Genomic DNA, 19,496 nt, shown 5'->3' with positions numbered 1-19,496 from the left:
CACAAACTTCTTCTGGTTTTAACTGGAATTGTGGTAAAAATGAAAGGGAGGGGAAAGTAAACTCACAAACAATAACATATAAAACTCTTATAGAACAATATTTATAAAAATATCAATAGAAATTTTTCTAAATATTAAATTTAAATATTTGATTTGACATGTCGTTTTCAAAACTTTGAAAAACGCCTTAAACAATATTTTGAAAAATTTGGTTTTGAAATTCTTCCTATAAAATTTTTTAACGAGATTACAATTTAGTTTAAAATTATTCTTCTTGGGTTTATTTCCCTTCTTTAACAATTTTATTACTTTTGAACAGAAACAAAAAATGCACAAACAAACAAGTTAGAATTTGTTCCAGTCTACGAGTGTTAGTTACAAACTTGTAGTAGCGGCCAACTCAACATATTGTACAATACATACGAGTAATTATTTAAGTTTTTATGTCAAAGACATAAATTCTTGTATGTTGTGTTGTGTTATTTTTTTGTGTTCTTACTCCATCAACACGGATGTAATTAGTTCACAAACAGATATATAGTATATATACACTATTACAAACAAGGCAATGATCGTGGTTTGAAAACCCAGCAAGCATTATGTTAAGTATTAAAATCCATAAGAAGTTGAAAAACAATGGAATGATTTGATATCGTTCAGTTTAAAAATATATGACTAAATATATCTTATATAGACACTGCTTTAAAAGAACTTGAGAGGTATACTTATGCTGAAGTATAGTTAGAACACGAACAGTTCTGACTAGAACTTGTCTTACTATTAAGCCACGTAAGCCAGTCTAAAGACAATGATAGGCAAAATCTTATAATTATGTAAATACATCGTTTTGATGAAACTAATAGATCTTTCCGAATCACAATACCAGCAAAATATTACCGGACTTCAAATGCAGCTGATCTAAGTGTTGAAAATTAATGTGAGTCAAGTGTATATGATACGAGATGGAAGTAGAGTATGCGGGCCTCATGACTCATACATCTAGAGTGAATGTGTCTGATGTCTTTTCTCAATGAGTATGTGCTGTGTTGAATGGTGTTGGACCAGATTTACCACATTGTGTTATCTGTGAGTAAAAATAAGTATTTTGCTTATTTGCTGGTTTTGTATTTCGGTCTACCGATTACGGTCTTGTTGCCAAAACAACAGAGGTCATCCCATCTGTGTGGTTGTAAAAGGAAGTGATATTTTGGCTTCTCGAAAGTTAAGCAATAGTTCTCGAGTAGACCGGCAGAACCATATACTAAAATTGCCAGCGGATTGTAATAAGCACGGCAGGTGTTCAAGTAAAACACTTCGTCCTATTGTACCGATCAAGAAGACGCAAATTCAGATGTCTTGGTTCAACGGATGATCGGTACTGCAATGGAATGTGTTTCTCCGAAATTACTAATCTTCTTCCCGATACAAGCAGGTTTATATGCAACATACGCCTCTTCAAGAATACACCATCGTCGATTGGCCAATAGATCGCTTATTACATAGGAAACTCCTCTTTTAGTCATAATATCCGCATGTGAAACAAACTTCCAGCGTCGATCTTTCCTCTCACCTGCAATGTAAACAAAATAGAATAGATCGCAACACTTCTGTTTAAGGATCGACATTCTTTGAGAATCCTACAATCCTTCTCACACATAGCATGGATTCAACTCACAATCAATGAATGATATTGCCCGGACAATTTCGGGGTTTGTCGTCCAGTATTTCATGTATTTCTGAAGAAAATACCGGTGACTGACAGAGTTAATTACTTAAGTGTAATCCTTGACCGGAAATTAAAACTGTGATACCACTGAGATGATAGGATTAGACACCATAGACATGAAATGGTGCCTTAGCCCTACTATTTTATATTGGCTTGCATAGACAAGCATGATTAGACCAATTATAACTTATGCTTCTTTTGACAAAAAGTGAATATCTTTGGTATAAGAAGTTCCATGAACATCTGAGCATTTGGATTACATTAAATATGGTATCAACAAGGGTTAACATATTTGCCGACAGCCAGAAGGTAATTAGGTCGATATCATGATATAAGGTTACACCTAAGATTATATAGGATTGTAAGAAAACCTTATCCGAATACTCTTACAGAGGTAAGCTTTGTATCATATGGGTACCAGGCCACGCGGGAGTAGTCGGAACCAAAGAGTGAATTTACTTACTGCAAAGGGAAGCGAGCTCGAGGTATATAAATTGACGAACGCAAAACCATTCTACGCAAGGCCTATTGAAATAATGAAACGGTGGGTAGTATTACAAAGATCCTATGGAATGATAATAACGAGTGAAGGACGAGAAGCCTCCTCAAAAGGAGCAAGTCTGAGAATAATATGATGGTACGTATTTTTTTGAGTGGAAACACAGGATTACGGGCAAAGCTATACAAAATTGGACGTTCGGATTCAGACAAACGTTAAGCATGTGGATGGGACAGTAAAAACTGGAGCAATTTCTTTGCGATTGTCAGGTTTTCAACGAAATTAGATCCAAATAGGGAGTTATATTATTTCGTATATAACATTTCTCACTGAGAAACTGTGTTTCTGAATATCGGACTATAATACCTTGATCACAATATATGTTTTTTGTTTTTACCAATAAGCATCGTCCATGGAATTGAGCGCATAACAGGCCCGGTTATGGGTCCGAACATGTGGAGGGGACAGTAATATGGAGCACTTTCTTTGCGATTATCAGACTTTCATCGAAATTAGATCCAAGTATGTAGGAAGTGCTTTTATTCCGTATATAAAATTTCTCACGAACACTGATGGGAAAATTCTTATAAATTATGTCCAGGAAACTGAGTTTTAGAACATCGGACTATAATACCTTCATTGTCCACTATATACGGTTTTTGTTTTTACGAATAAACATCTTCCTTGGAGTGCACTTAGGATTTGATGTAGTATACATCCTCCTAGCAACCTAAGTATTTTTGATACCATTTTTGAAAAGAATGCAATTAAATTTCTAATTAAACTGATAATGTTTGCTGGGTAACAAAATCAAAAGTGTGATGATGTGAATACACACATGTAACTAAACTACATGCGTGTGTTCTAAGACCATGTCCATATTTATGTTTTTCTCACGACTAATTTGTTGTTAATTATGGTTTTCTTCAGATCCACTTTTTCCTAAGAAACATAGAAGGAAAAAAGTAGATTACCCTCAGACATTTATCGTATCAATTGCCACATTGGGCGTTAATTTAGTAGGAATAAATAAAAATGTAGAATAAGAATTTTAAAGATGGCTCAAGATGGTCATTAGCTTGAAAGTCATGAACATGTAAGGTAGTTATGTGTAATACATAAAGTGAGTGACACGATCTATTTAGAAGTTAGTTCAAGACTTTGATTGTTCCAGCTTTGAGGAATGTTTAATGAGGATTGGTAAGGGTTAAAGGTTTCCAAATTTAAATAACTTATTTTAGTTGAAAATATCGATATGCTGCCATAAAAATGTGCCAGCTTCCAATTTAAATTTGGCTCTGATAATGTTTAAAAATAAAATCTTAGTTCTGACGTTAAACATTTGTGACGTAAATTAAAATAATGAACAAAAATATGAACAATTAAGATTTTGCTAACATCTCAACCAAAAATAATATAAATACATACAAACATATTTATACTCTTCTTTACAAACCCATTATGGAAGTTACCCAAAAAAAAAAAAAAAAAAAACAAGAATAAGGAAATACTAGCAAACAAATTTTGAAAACCATTGCCAAAATATTTTAAGTACGATCAGGCCATAAATATTGTAATTACAGACATTTATACATAAACACGTGAATAAGTATGTTTGTACAAATAAATACCTCTGTACATACAATAATATTTATTACAAATTTATTTTTTCGTTTTAAATAGTCAGTTAGTGTTTTTCCCCTACTACTACTGCTATGGTGTTAGTTACTGTGACAATAGCAATTATTTGCAGCAACATAAATTCATACGTTTGTAAATACAAGTGTGTGTACAAACCAACCAACTAACTGACATTATGTACACGAGTATTATATTTATATTTGTTTAAACATTTTGACCACTTTTCTTGCCAACAAACTGTTAATCTGTGTACTCTTCCATAACCTCCAAGCAAAATTTGAAACATAGTATAAACAAACATACCAACAGCCAGCAACAGCGGTGTTAGCAATGGAAACTAGCAAGCAACAACTATCCAACTTTGTATGTAACCAAACAATTTTAGGCTTCTTTCTTTATGGTTTTTTCATCTTTTAGATTTTGGTTAAATAATCCACATTGCATCGCCAACACACTAGTGTTGTTACCGGCAAAACCAACACCGCCACCACCAATACCACTACAACCTCTACTGCCACCATCATCATCGACGTCATTGTTATCCACATCACTACTGTTGTTTGGAAATGCCAAAATATTTTTGTTGCTATTTCGCACTCTACATTTAGGGGAATAGGTTAGTTTACATGGGTCGATTAAGCGTGCACACTCGAAGGTCTTTTAGGTCATTGCAATATATTTAAAATAGTCCAATCTCGATTTCTGGCGATTTTATTAATAATGTGGTATCCGAAAGAACTAGAACCAATATATACGCCCTTAAGGGAGACTACCATGGGAAAGAGGTTGGAACTGTTATATTTACCTCTGTGTTCAAGTAAATAATTTCTATCAAGGACAAACATGGTTGAGGTCCGTTTACGGGATATAAAAATAAATGAAGTTAGTTAGTTAGTAAGTTAGTTAGTTAGTTAGTTAGTAAGTTAGTAAGTTAGTAAGTTAGTAGTTAGTTAGTTAGTTCGTTCGTTTGTTCGTTTCGTTCGTTCGTTTGTGTTCGTTAGTTCGTTTGTTTCGTTCGTTCGTTGTTAGTTGTTCGTTTTTTCGTTCGTTCGTTGTTCGTTAGTTCGTTCGTTAGTTCGTTCGCGTTAGTTAGTTTCTCGTTCGTTCGTTCGTTCGTTCGTTCGTTCGTTCTTCGTTTTCGTTCGTTCGTTCGTTCTTCTTTCGTTCGTTCGTTCGTTCTTCGTTCGTTTCGTTCGTTTTCTTCGTTCGTTGTTCGTTCGTTCTTCGTTCGTTCTTTCGTTCGTTCGTTGTTCGTTTGTTCGTTCGTTCGTTCGTTCGTTCGTTCGTTCGTTCGTTCGTTCTTTCTTCGTTCTTCGTTAGTTAGTTTCGTTGTTCTTCGTTCGTGTTCGTTCGTTCGTTTGTTCGTTCGTTCGTTCGTTTGTTCGTTTTCGTTCGTTCGTTCGTTGTTCGTTCGTTCTTCGTTCGTTCGTTCGTTTCGTTCGTTCTTCGTTCGTTCGTTCGTTCGTTCGTTTCGTTCGTTGTTCGTTCGTTCGTTCGTTCGTTCGTTCGTTCGTTGTGTCGTTCGTTCGTTCGTTCGTTTCGTTTCGTTCGTTTCGTTCGTTGTTCGTTCGTTCGTTCGTTCGTTCGTTCGTTCGTTCGTTCGTTCGTTCGTTTCGTTCGTTCTTCGTTCGTTCGTTCGTTCTTCGTTCGTTCGTTCGTTCGTTCGTTCTTTCGTTCGTTCGTTCGTTCGTTCGTTCGTTGTTCGTTCGTTCGTTTCGTTTCGTTCGTTCGTTCGTTCGTTCGTTCGTTCGTTTCGTCGTTCGTTCGTTCGTTCGTTCGTTCGTTCGTTTCGTTCTTCGTTCGTTCGTTTTCGTTCGTTCGTTCGTTTCGTTCGTTCGTTTCGTTCGTTTCGTTCGTTTCGTTCGTTCGTTCGTTCGTTCGTTCGTTCGTTCGTTCGTTCGTTCTTCGTTCGTTCGTTTCGTTCGTTCGTTCGTTTCGTTTCGTTCGTTCGTTCGTTTTCGTTCGTTCGTTCGTTTTCGTTCGTTCGTTCGTTCGTTCGTTCGTTTCGTTCGTTCGTTTTCGTTCGTTTTTTTCGTTCGTCTCGTTTCGTTCGTTCTTTCGTTCGTTCGTTCGTTCGTTCGTTCGTTCGTTCGTTTTCGTTTCGTTCGTTTCGTTCGTTCGTTCGTTCTTTCGTTCGTTCGTTCGTTCTTTCGTTCGTCGTTCTTCGTTCTTCGTTTCTTTCGTTTCGTTCGTTCGTTCGTTAGTTAGTTAGTTAGTTAGTGTTGTTAGTTGTTAGTTAGTTAGGTTAGTTAGTTAGTTAGTTGTTGTGTTAGTTAGTTATGTTAGTTAAGTTCGTGGTCTTAGTTATTAGTTTATTAGTGTTCAAGTTAGTAGTTAGTCTTGCGCTTTGAGGTTGCTTATTCTGTTTTCCCCTTTCCTCACAATGCCTTTTGTGTCTCTCGTTCTCTACATAAACCTTCTTCGTCGATATCCTTCTTTGTTTTATTATCTATCTCGGAACAAATCAATTGACCCCACAGGGTCTATATACTCATTATATCTGTCAGAGATAAGTATTTCTAAAAACAAATAACTTTAGGGCATTTTGATAACCAACCTCAACCCACAATTGCCTTTTTTACCCATTTTTTGGGTGGCGTTTTAATATGTAGTTTGTGAACACAATAGTTGTGAGCATATCTTGTTATTGTTGCATATTATTGTTGGCTAACTAACAATAATAATACTTAACCATTATTGTCGTTTTATTTATTTTTTTCTCTCTAACCATTTCTGTCTGTCCATCTAAGTGTCTGTCTTTCTTTTTTGACTCTATCTTTTATCTGCAAAAATCTACTGCCTGAATAAATACGAATATAAATATAAATATTTGGTTACTTAAATTTGTCTTGAGATTATGTAATACTTGTACAATATATATTTGGTAATAAATTTTCTTATTTAAATTTATGTTTAATATTAATATTAACTAAACACGTATAAGCTAAAGTTTGTAGAAATAAGTAGTTTAAGTGGTTTTTCTTTAATTTGGCAAAACGATTTAATTGCATTTATAGGATTTGGAAATTCCTTGGAAAAAAAAAATTTATTAACTTAGTAAGAAATTAACATAAAATGAATTATGATAATTAAATATTTTTTAATTTAGCCTTAATTTTATGTGAGTAGTTATTTTAAAATTTCTTGAAGAAATATTGTCTGAAAATTTTATCAATATATGAATACATATTATATTTCGCGGTAATGTTGTTAGTTGCTCAAAAATTTGAGCTTTGATCCAATATGACCTCTCCGATTTTACCGGACATTACCGGCTATTGTACCATCATACAAAAAGTTGGTAGAAATTATTTAAAGTACCAGTCATATTATATACTAACAGAACCATTGAAGAGAAGAGAACAAGGGGCTTTAAACTCTTTCAGTACCACGCGATTACAGTCTACTCTAAAGATTTAAAAACTGTTACGGATACTGGCTCAGGAATGTTTTTCTATGAACTTGTCTTTTTGATCTCCATCAGGTGCCCTAATGCCTGTATTGGTTTTCATCTAAAAGGTCGCAAATTTTTGTAAATTGTATTGTATCTCTCGAGTTTACGAGATGAGACCCTCCCAGAATGAGCAAGTCTAGGTTTAGTATGAGGGTATGTATTCTAAGTAGAAACACAGGATTACGGGACGAAAGGATTCTTATAAATGTAGAGCATTCGCAAACAACAGACTTTATTTGTCATTGGAATCGATGTTTTTAAATATAAAATCCCTTAGGAACACTTATTGAACAATTTAAAGCAACTATGTACATCCAGGAAACTGAGTTTCGGGACCTCGGAATATAAAACCTTCATAAAATGCTATGTTGGTGATTTTCTCACCATAGCGGTCGAGGTACATTTCTTCGGTTCTGATGTAGTATAGATTTTCATCAACCTAACCTAACAATTGTATCTCTCAAGGTTCTCACCTTGAACAGCGAAATGTATTCTCAATTGAATCCACTCTTTGCCTCTACCTAGACGACTTTTTGTCAAATCGATTTGGGTTTCATGATACGAGGGAATGTAGGGAAATAAAATTAACGATGTGTGAAACGGATCGTCCTTGGACGAATCAGTTTCGCAGATTCGCTACGGTACCGAACACGACCAAAGAATGAGCGACAGAAAGGAATATCTCAGATGGAACCACTTGCAGAATAATATGTCACGGAAAATAACATTTTGAAATGATTTAGGAAGGTATATGGCTCAGAGGATGATATATTTCATAGAAATCAGAAATATCTTGGTTATTTATTAATGAAGCATTGACTATTTTGAACCAACAAAGTTGCATCATATTAAAATTTTGATAAAAATACCCTATAACAATATATTTTTCCATTTAATTTACTTGTTTACAATTTAATTTAATTTAAAAATTAAACACTTTTTAACACGAAATACTACGTGTACTAGTTAAAATTACATTTGAAACATAATTTCCCATTAAAATCTAATCAAAATATTTAAAACTATGTAAATAATATAAACAAGTAGTTTTAGTTTTAGCACATACAGTCAGTAGGAAAAGTACCTACTATGGAGGTGTAAATAATAAGTTATGAATATTTTAGTAACAAATAATTGTAATAGTTATGATGGCTGATAATTTTAATAATGTCCAAGCACGATATGCTGTTACGAATAATTTGGTTAAATTATTGTCCTGTATAATTTTTGTAAAAAGTAATTGTTAATAATATTATAATAAATGTGTAAAATTTTTGTATTACTATTTACACTTATGTTATATTTTTGCTGCCTTATTTATAAACTTTTATCAAATTTGTTCTATAAACCGTTGATAAATGTTTATGAATAAGGATATTGATCTCTAAGAAAGATGTAATAAATTATTTATTAAAAAAAAAAACATACGAGTTACTGTATTAGGCCCCAATTATCCATTACATTTGCACATCATACCGCCCTAGTCATGGTCGCAAAATTTAAAATAATTATTTCTTAACTTTTTTCATTTTTTATCTTTAACAAGAGCTAATTTCATTTAAATCCTATTATCTTCTGTTTTTACTTTTATTTAACTAATTGGCATAAATTTTCCCACCTTCATTTTCTACATGATCTGTGTTTGATAGGTAGTCGCAATTAATGCATCTTCTCACCTGACATTAGACAAAAAAAAACACTATAATTTGTTTATATAAAAAAACGCACATGCTTTTAGATATACTAGATGTCTAATTATAATATATTTAAATTAAAATGTAGAAAAAAGTGAAAGTATTTTAATAATTTTTTTCATGTACAATTAAAAACTATTGTTTTTGCTCTTATTTTTACATGAGATTTAGTAAAGATTACAATAACGCTTTCTAAAAGATTTTTTAGCTTAAAATTAAAAAAAAATTGTTTGCGAATGTCTGCGAATTACTTAAGCACTTAGTTACAATAGTAATTAAAATCAAGTTCAAGTTATAATATTACAGAACAGACATGGAATATTCAGTAATTTAGTACCATTTTTATGGACTTTTGATATCGAAAAATAATGCAGTACCCCCTTGACATTTGCGGTACTTTTTCGAACTTATAGTCTACATAGTCTACAAACTAGTCCATAGTCTAGTCTATAAACTAATCCATAGTCTAGTCAATAGACCAGTCCATAGTCTACTCCATAGACTAGTCCATAGTCTAGTCTACAGACTAGTCCATAGTCTAGTCTATAGACTAGTCCATAGTATAGTCTATAGTCTAGTCTATAGTCTAGTCCATAGTCTAGTCCATAGTCTAGTTTATAGACTAGTCCATAGTCTAGTCTATAAACTAGTCCATAGTCTATAGTCGAGTCTATAGTCTAGTCAATAGTCGAGTCTATAGACTAGTCCATAGACTAGTCTATAGTCTAGTCTATAGTCTAGTCTATAGACTAGTCCATAGTCTAGTCTATAGACTAATCCATAGTCTAGTCTATAGACTAGTCCATAGTTTAGTCTATAGACTAGTCCATAGTCTAGTCTATAGACTAATCTATAGTCTAGTCTATAGACTAGTCCATAGTCTAGTCTATAGACTAGTCCATAGCCTAGTCTATAGTGTAGTCCATAGTCTAGTCTATAGTGTAGTCCATAGTCTAGTCTATAGTCCAGTCTATATAGTCTATAGTCTTGTCCATAGTTTAGTTTTTTAGTCTAGTCTATAGTCTAGTCTATAGTCTAGTCTATAGTCTAGTCTATAGTCTAGTCTATAGTCTAGTCTATAGTCTAGTCTATAGTCTAGTCTATAGTCTAGTCTATAGTCTAGTCTATAGTCTAGTCTAGTCTATAGTCTAGTCTATAGTCTAGTCTATAGTCTAGTCTAGTCTATAGTCTAGTCTAGTCTATAGTCTAGTCTATAGTCTAGTCTATAGTGTAGTCTATAGTCTAGTCTATAGTCTAGTCTACAGTCTAGTCTATAGTCTAGTCTACAGTCTAGTCTATAGTCTAGTCTGTAGTCTAATCTATAGTCTAGTCTATAGTCTAGTCTATAGTCTAGTCTATAGTCTAGTCTATAGTCTAGTCTATAGTCTAGTCTATAGTCTAGTCTATAGTCTAGTCTATAGTCTAGTCTATAGTCTAGTCTATAGTCTAGTCTATAGTCTAGTCTATAGTCTAGTCTATAGTCTAGTCTAGCTAGTCTAGTCTAGTCTATAGGTGGGGTCTAGTCTATAGTCTAGTCTATAGTCTAGTCTATAGTCTAGTCTATAGTCTAGTCTATAGTCTAGTTCTATAGTCTAGTCTAGTAGTCGTAGTCTATAGTCTAGTCTATAGTCTAGTCTATAGTCTAGTCCTATTAGTCTAGTCTATAGCTAGTCTATAGTCTAGTCTATATTCGAGTCTATAGTCTAGTCTATAAGTCTAGTCTATAGTCTAGTCTATCGTCTAGTCTATAGTCTAGTCTAGCTAGTCTATGTCTTAGTCTATCGGTTAGTCTATAGTCCTAGTCTATAGTCTAGAGTCTATAGTATAGTCTATAGTTCTAGTCTATAGTTGTAGTCTATAGTATAGTCTATAGTCTAGTCTATAGGTCTAGTCTATAGTCTAGTCTATAGTCTAGTCTATAGTCAGTCCTATAGTCTAGTCTATAGTCTCTCTATAGTCTAGTCTATAGTCTAGTCTATAGTTAGTCTATAGTCTAGTCTATAGTCTAGTCTATAGTCTAGTCTATTCTAGTCTAGTCTATAGTCTAGTCTATAGTCTAGTCTATAGTCTAGTCTATAGTCTAGTCTATAGTCTAGTCTATAGTCTAGTCTATAGTCTAGTCTATAGTCTAGTCTATAGTCTAGTCTATAGTCTAGTCTATAGTCTAGTCTATAGTCTAGTCTATAGTCTAGTCTATAGTCTAGTCTATAGTCTAGTCTATAGTCTAGTCTATAGTCTAGTCTATAGTCTAGTCTATAGTCTAGTCTATAGTCTAGTCTATAGTCTAGTCTATAGTCTAGTCATAGTCTAGTCTATAGTCTAGTCTATAGTCTAGTCTATAGTCTAGTCTAGTCTAGTCTATAGTCTAGTCTATAGTCTAGTCTATAGTCTAGTCTATAGTCTATAGTCTAGTCTATAGTCTAGTCTATAGTCTAGTCTATAGTCTAGTCTATAGTCTAGTCTATAGTCTAGTCTATAGTCTAGTCTATAGTCTAGTCTATAGTCTAGTCTAGTCTAGTCTATAGTCTAGTCTAGTCTATAGTCTATAGTCTAGTCTAGTCTAGTCTAGTCTAGTCTAGTCTAGTCTAGTCTAGTCTATAGTCTAGTCTAGTCTATAGTCTAGTCTATAGTCTAGTCTAGTATATAGTCTAGTCTATAGTCTAGTCTATAGTTGAGTCTATAGTCTAGTCTATAGTCGAGTCTATAGTCTAGTCTATAGTCTAGTCTATAGTCTATAGTCTAGTCTAGTCTAGTCTAGTCTAGTCTAATCTAGTCTAGTCTAGTCTAGTCTAGTCTATAGTCTAGTCTAGTCTAGTCTAGTCTAGTCTAGTCTAGTCTAGTCTAGTCTAGTCTAGTCTAGTCTAGTCTAGTCTAGTCTAGTCTAGTCTAGTCTAGTCTAGTCTAGTCTAGTCTAGTCTAGTCTAGTCTAGTCTAGTCTAGTCTATAGTCTAGTCTATAGTCTAGTCTAGTATATAGTCTAGTCTATAGTCTAGTCTATAGTTGAGTCTATAGTCTAGTCTATAGTCGAGTCTATAGTCTAGTCTATAGTCGAGGTCTATAGTCTAGTCTATAGTCGAGTCTATAGTCGAGTCTATAGTCGAGTCTATAGTCTAGTCTATAGTCTAGTCTATAGTCTAGTCTCTAATCTAGTATATAGTCTGGTCTATAGTCTGGTCTATAGTCTAGTCTATAGTCTAGTCTATAGTCTAGTCTATTGTCTAGTCTATAGTCTAGTCTATAGTCTAGTTTATAGTCTAGTCTATAGTCTAGTCTATAGTCTAGTCTATAGTCTAGTCTATAGTCTATAGTCTAGTCTATACTCTAGTCTATAGTCTAGTCTATAGTCTAGTCTATAGTCTAGTCTATAGTCTAGTCTATAGTCTAGTCTATAGTCTAGTCTATAGTCTAGTCTATAGTCTAGTCTATAGTCTAGTCTATAGTCTAGTCTATAGTCTAGTCTATAGTCTAGTCTATAGTCTAGTCTATAGTCTAGTCTATAGTCTAGTCTATAGTCTAGTCTATAGTCTAGTCTATAGTCTAGTCTATAGTCTAGTCTATAGTCTAGTCTATAGTCTAGTCTATAGTCTAGTCTATAGTCTAGTCTATAGTCTAGTCTATAGTCTAGTCTATAGCCTAGTCTATAATCTATAGTCTAGTCTATAGTTAGTCTGTAGTCTAGTCTGTAGTCTAGTCTGTAGTCTAGTCTGTAGTCTAGTCTGTAGTCTAGTCTGTAGTCTAGTCTGTAGTCTAGTCTGTAGTCTAGTCTGTAGTCTAGTCTGTAGTCTAGTGTATAGTCTAGTCTGGTCTATATTCTAGTTTACAGTCAAGTTTACAGTCTAGTCCATAGTCTAGTCAATTTGTTGCAAATATTTATTTGATAAGAAAAAATGATTTTCCGAAACATCGAATCCACTAAATGACAAAATTATAGCAAAACAAGTTAGAGTGCTATATTCGGCTGAGCCGAATCTTAAATACCCTCCACCAGCAACTTTTGTATTAATTAATAAAATATTTGTAGAAATAAGTTTTCTCGTGTCTTAAATAGAAAAATCCCAAGATTTAAACAGCTTAAATCTACTAGAATTCCAAGATTTATTGAACATTAGAAACGCCACTTTTTTTTAAATTTTTATAGCGCCCTAAGATATGCCTTAGCGATATTTAGTATTTACATGTATGCATGTGTGTGAAAGATTTAAGGATTTTCAAAATACATACATATATATAATTTTGTTCTACACAAATTGATAATGCAAATAGTTAAATACGGTTAAAGCGCTTTTAGGGACAGGACCTAGTATGAGAGATATGACCAAATATAGACCGATCGTAAAAAATTCTTTAAGCAAAATTTCTGTACATAAAAACTATATTTCAGTAAAATTTTGTATCTATATCGTAATTTAGTAATAAGTAATGTGCGTTTTAGTGATTTTCTGAAGGGAACCTTGTATGGGACCCACCGCACCCATGTTATGAACCTATCGAGAAAAAATCTTGAAATATAATTTTTGTATACAAAACTATTATTTGTGCCAAATGTTGTATCAATGGCTTTATTTGGTAATGAGAAATGTGCCTTTAGGAGATTTTCGTAAAAGGACCTTGTATGGGAGCTATGACCAATTATGTATATAAAGACAAAATTTCAAAATTTTGTATTTATATCATGAATATTGTGCATTTAAGCGATTTTCTGGAGGGGATCTAGTATGAGAGTTATGACCAAATATGGACCAATCGTAAAACAATTTTATAGTTTAATTTATGTATATGAGAGCAATATTTTTGCTAAATGTATGGATATCAAGATTTGGTAATGAGTTATGTGCGTTTAAGTCATTTTCGGGAAGGAACCTTGTATGGGAGCTATGACCAAGGATGGACCGATTGTGAAACAATTTTGAAATGACGTTAAGGGTTTTTGCATTGCAAAATAGTATTTATGAACAAAAATAGTATTTATTAATATCATTTTTTGGTAATGAGTTATGTGCCTTTAAGTGTTTTTCTGAAAGGGACCTTGTATGGGAGCTATGATCAATTATGGATCGATAGGAAAACAATTTCACAGTAATATTTCTCTGTATATGAGCAATATTTCTGCCAAACTTTATATGGATATCTTAATTTAGTAATTAGTTATACGCGTTTAAGAGATTTTCGGGAGGGGACCTTGTATGGGAGCTATGACCAGTTATGGACCGATCGGAAAAAATTTTATCTGTAATATTTCTGTGCATATCAGTAATATTTGAACCAAATTTTATATGGGTATCTTAATTAAGTAATGAGTTATACGCGTTTAAGTGATTTTCGGGAGGGGACCTTGTATGGGAGCTATGACCAATTATGGACCGATCGGAAAAAACTTTCACAGTAATATTTCTATGCATATGGGCAATACTTATACCAAATTTTGTATGGATATCTTAATTTAGTAATGAATTATGCGCGTTTAAGTGATTTTCGGGAGGGGACCTTGTATGGGAGCTATGACCAATTATGGACCGATCGAAAAAAAAAATGTCACAGTAATATTTCTGTGAATATGAGTAATACTTGTATCAAACTTTATATGGATATCTTAATTTAGTAATGAGTTATGCGCGTTTAAGTGATTTTCGGGAGGGGACCTTGTATGGGAGCTATGATCAATTATGGACCGATGGGAAAAAAAAATACCACAGTAATATTTCTATGCATATGGGCAATACTTATACCAAATTTTATATGGATATCTTAATTTAGTAATGAGTTATGCGCGTTTAAGTGATTTTCGGGAGGGGACCTTGTATGGGAGCTATGACCAATTATGGACCGATCGGAAAAAACCTTCACAGTAATATTTCTATGCATATGGGCAATACTTATACCAAATTTTATATGGATATCTTCATTTAGTAATGAGTTATGCGCGTTTAAGTGATTTTTGGGAGGGGACCTTGTATGGGAGCTATGACCAATTATGGACCGATCGGAAAAAAATTTCACAGTAATATTTCTATGCATATAGGCAATACTTATACCAAATTTTATATGGATATCTTAATTTAGAAATGAGTTATGCGCGTTTAACTGATTTTCGGGAGGGGACCTTGTATGGGAGCTATGACCAATTATGGACCGATCGGAAAAAAATTTCACAGTAATATTTCTATGCATATGGGCAATACTTATACCAAATTTGATATGGATATCTTAATTAAGTAATGAGTTATGCGCGTTTAAGTGATTTTCGGGAGGGGACCTTGTATGGGAGCTATGACCAATTATGGACCGATCGGAAAAAACCTTCACAGTAATATTTCTATCCATATGGGCAATACTTATACCAAATTTTATATGGATATCTTAATTTAGTAATGAGTTATGCGCGTTTAAGTGATTTTCGGGAGGGGACCTTGTATGGGAGCTATGACCAATTATGGACCGATCGGAAAAAACCTTCACAGTAATATTTCTATGCATATGGGCAATACTTATACCAAATTTTATATGGATATCTTCATTTAGTAATGAGTTATGCGCGTTTAAGTGATTTTTGGGAGGGGACCTTGTATGGGAGCTATGACCAATTATGGACCGATCGGAAAAAAATTTCACAGTAATATTTCTATGCATATAGGCAATACTTATACCAAATTTTATATGGATATCTTAATTTAGTAATGAGTTTTGCGCGTTTAAGTGATTTTCGGGAGGGGGCCTTGTATGGGAGCTATGCCCAATTATGGACCGATCGGAAAAAACTTTCACAGTAATATTTCTATGCATATAGGCAATACTTATACCAAATTTTATATGGATATCTTAATTTAGAAATGAGTTATGCGCGTTTAACTGATTTTCGGGAGGGGACCTTGTATGGGAGCTATGACTAATTATGGACCGATCGGAAAAAAATTTCACAGTAATATTTCTATGCATATGGGCAATACTTATACCAAATTTTATTTGGATATCTTAATTTAGTAATGAGTTATGCGCGTTTAAGTGATTTTCGGGAGGGGACCTTGTATGGGAGCTATGTCCAATTATGGACCGATCCATAAAATTTTTCCTCTGAAAGAATTCTACTGATATAAGATTTTAATTTGTAAAATTTTGTGAAGATATCGACATTGTGGCGGAAGTTATTAACAAAAAACCAATTTTCCGGGAATATGTACTTTTGTATGGGAGGTATATGAAATTGTGGACCGATTCTGGTAATTTTCAGCAGGGATCAAGATCTTGTGCAGAAACGAATGTATGGTGATTTCCATGGCATTATCTTGCATAGTTTTCGAGAAAACTACATCAGAATGTGTAAAAAATGCTTATTTTTTTCCGAGGTTGTTTTAAATTTTGATTCATAACTTTTCCCGGTGTGAACCGATTTTGCCCATTTGCAATACCAAACAACTTAGGAAAATGAAGAACATTTTGGGTGAATTTGGTTAAGCTGTATTGCTTCGTTTTATCGTGAGCGTGTTTTACACAGACAGACGGACAGACGGACAGACGGACTCAGAATTTGATAAGGACAAAGAATATATATACTTTGTTGGGTCTCAGATGAATATTTCTTGGTGTTACACACGGAATGACAAAGTTATATATACCCTCTATCACCACTGATGGTGGTGGAGGGTATAAAAAAAACATTAAAAATAATGGATTACGGTAAAATTAATAAAACATTCATGAACAGAAACATTTAGTTATCTTTCATATGGAAAAGGAAAGTTTGGAATCAATTTTAAAATTCTTTTCAATTAATCAACTTAATAAGTATGAGAAAATATCTTCCAAGCAAAAACTCTTTTCCTCACAATATATGGTTTTTTATTAAATTTTATCATATCGCCTTTATCTGGCATGAATGTCATGTACATACATACATACTTTTATAATTATTTAGTAGTTTGTAGTTTTTCCCCCATTTATCTTAAATCTCCTACTGATTTATATTGACAAATAACGATGCTAATATACCATTATGTTTTGAATTTTTTTCTATAATTTTTTTTTATTTCTTGTCTTCATATTGTTTCAATAGGTGGAAACCAGTTGTGACATGTATCGTGCTGTTATGGAGGAAGTGGTAAGATTTCTTGAACGTTACCAAAGTCAAAAGCAACTTCAACAACAGCAGCAGCAACAACAACAGCAATTGCAGCAGCAACAACAACAGATGGCATTACAAAAACATAACAGCAGCAATAATAACAAAATGGAACAAATTCCACGCTCAAAAAGTCTCTTTCAGGTTTATATAGCCGGAGGTCATGAGAAGTCGGCAAATGGTAATTGCAATTTGGATGAGACTTCAACATCATTATCATCAACCTCCTCATCATCAACGTCATATTTGCGTGCACGAAGTAGCACCAATCTAATAGATTTGAAACATCAAACAACAAACGCCAGTAGTTGCAAGAGCAAAGATGATCATAATTTCGAGACAGGTCTCATACCATCTCAATCATACAGTGCTTTTAAAGATTTTACTTGGTGAGTATAGAAATAAATTATTAAAAAGTTTAATAAAATCATTTTTATTTACTCAATAGGCGTCGTTCTCCCAAAAAGTCAGACTCACGATTGAATAACGCCAAAGATGATGTTGAGGAGAAACTTAATCAGGAGGCATATCGTCTTTTACGTACCATACAAAATTTGCTAAATACTTCACAACATCAACCGGATTTGACTCATCAGCGTCATTCCTTGGCACCTGCTTCGGCCCTACAAATGGGCCGTCTATCCAAAGCCATGTCCACTACGTCGGTAATGACACTACCGGGACCACCATTGCTCAATTCGACAAGCCTTACCATAGGCGCTAATAGTGCTGGCTCATCAACGCCCGATTCATCAACCGCCTCGCCCACCACCTCAACTGCCAACAATGCTTCCTCCAACAATCTTGCCCCCGAAATGCTTTTCTTGCGTTCAGCCAATATGCGTGATTCTCGTCTATCTTTACGTAGCTCAACCGATAGTTCAGTTCATTCCACCTCATCGGCCGCTTCGTCGGCCTCGTCAAAAGTGGAAACAGATGAAGAACCCTCGACACCATTTCATTCGCCCCCAAATATACTAACACATAAGCAAAATCATCATTTAGCTGGTTCTAGTACAGAAGATGAAAGTGGCTTTAGTTCCATAAGTTCATTCCCCGATATAGGTGTGCCGCTCAGTTCCACCTTGCTGTCAAGCACCCCCAGTAGCAGTAAAAGTCGTTCACTGGCAAAAGAATTGAAATCGCTCAAAGCTAATGAAAGAGATTTACAAACTAACGACAGTCGTAATTCGACCCTTAAAGCCAATGTCGTTGGTTTGCCCCTTAACTCTACACAGGATATGTCGCATCGTTGGGATTCACCCTCCAAGACTTATCATAATGCCAGCAATAAATTTCAACGTTTTTCTGCTTTAACCAACGAAGATTCCAATACCGTATTATGGGTTTAAACAAAACAAAAAACGACTCACTTCGACTCGATTTAAAATTTCATTGATTTGAATATTTTTGTAAAATATTTGTATTTCCCCCAATTTACCATTAAGTGTTGCTTTTAATCTTTAAAATATTTATAGTTTATCGATGTTTTCGTATACATCTTCATATAAATATATATTTTTAATCTTAAGTTTATAATATAACACGAGAAGTGTTATATTAATTTTTGTGTATTAAATATTGTTCAGTTTGTTGTAGTTTTGTGCCTTTTATTTCAATAAATAAAAAAAATTATAAATATTTATAAATTAGTGTAAAAAAACATAAAAATAACTTACATTTATTTAACGCATTTATTTGATTTTTACGAATCATATTTTTAAGATTTTTAATTTTTGTAATATTATTTTTATTTTTAATCATAAATATATAAACATTAGTACATATTTAAAAAAAAATATTTAATGTGTTTTAAATGGACTTTTAGGTTTTCAAGTAAAAAAACGATTTTTAGTGGGAAATAAGAGTGATCACAGATTATCATTGTTTTGGCACTATCTCTTCTAGTTTCCAGCATAAATGGACTTTTATGTTTTCACTTATAAAATCGATTTTTGGTGGGAAATAAGAGTGATCACAGATTATCATTGTTTTGGCTCTATCTCTTCTAGTTTCCAAAATAAATGGACTTTTATAATTTAACTTATAAAATCGATTTTTGGTAGGAAATAAGAGTGATCACAGATTATCATTGTTTTGGCTCTATCTCTTCTAGTTTCCAAAATAAATGGACTTTTATGTTTGCACTCATAAAATCGATTTTTGGTACGAAATAAGAGTGATCACAGATTATCATTGTTTTAGCTCTATCTCTTCTAGTTTCCAAAATAAATGGACTTTTATGTTTTCACTTATAAAATCGATTTTTGGTAGGAAATAAGAGTGATCACAGATTATCATTGTTTTGGCTCTATCTCTTCTAGTTTCCAAAATAAATGGGCTTTTATGTTTTAACTTATAAAATCGAT

General features: G+C 33.5%; 1 protein-coding gene across 1 annotated transcript in view; it reads left to right on the top strand.

Moving 5' to 3' along the window:
- The window catches only part of LOC119608183 (general transcriptional corepressor trfA-like), a 112,410-nt gene extending 93,603 nt beyond the window's left edge, over positions 1-18,807 (top strand). Inside the window, exons 3-4 of the mRNA XM_037962499.1 lie at positions 17,062-17,516; positions 17,576-18,807. Of these exons, the coding sequence (XP_037818427.1) occupies positions 17,062-17,516; positions 17,576-18,479 (1,359 nt within the window). The 3' untranslated portion in view covers positions 18,480-18,807. The remainder of the gene's footprint in view (positions 1-17,061; positions 17,517-17,575) is intronic.
- The last annotated feature ends 689 nt before the right edge of the window (positions 18,808-19,496 follow it).

The sequence above is a fragment of the Lucilia sericata genome, unplaced genomic scaffold, assembly GCF_015586225.1.
Source record: "Lucilia sericata isolate MDLA Ls3-8-SP2 unplaced genomic scaffold, ASM1558622v1 Contig000803F_arrow, whole genome shotgun sequence".
Lineage (NCBI taxonomy): Eukaryota > Metazoa > Arthropoda > Insecta > Diptera > Calliphoridae > Lucilia > Lucilia sericata.
Note: the sequence above shows the minus strand (reverse complement) of the source record. Positions and strands in the feature narration are given on the sequence as shown.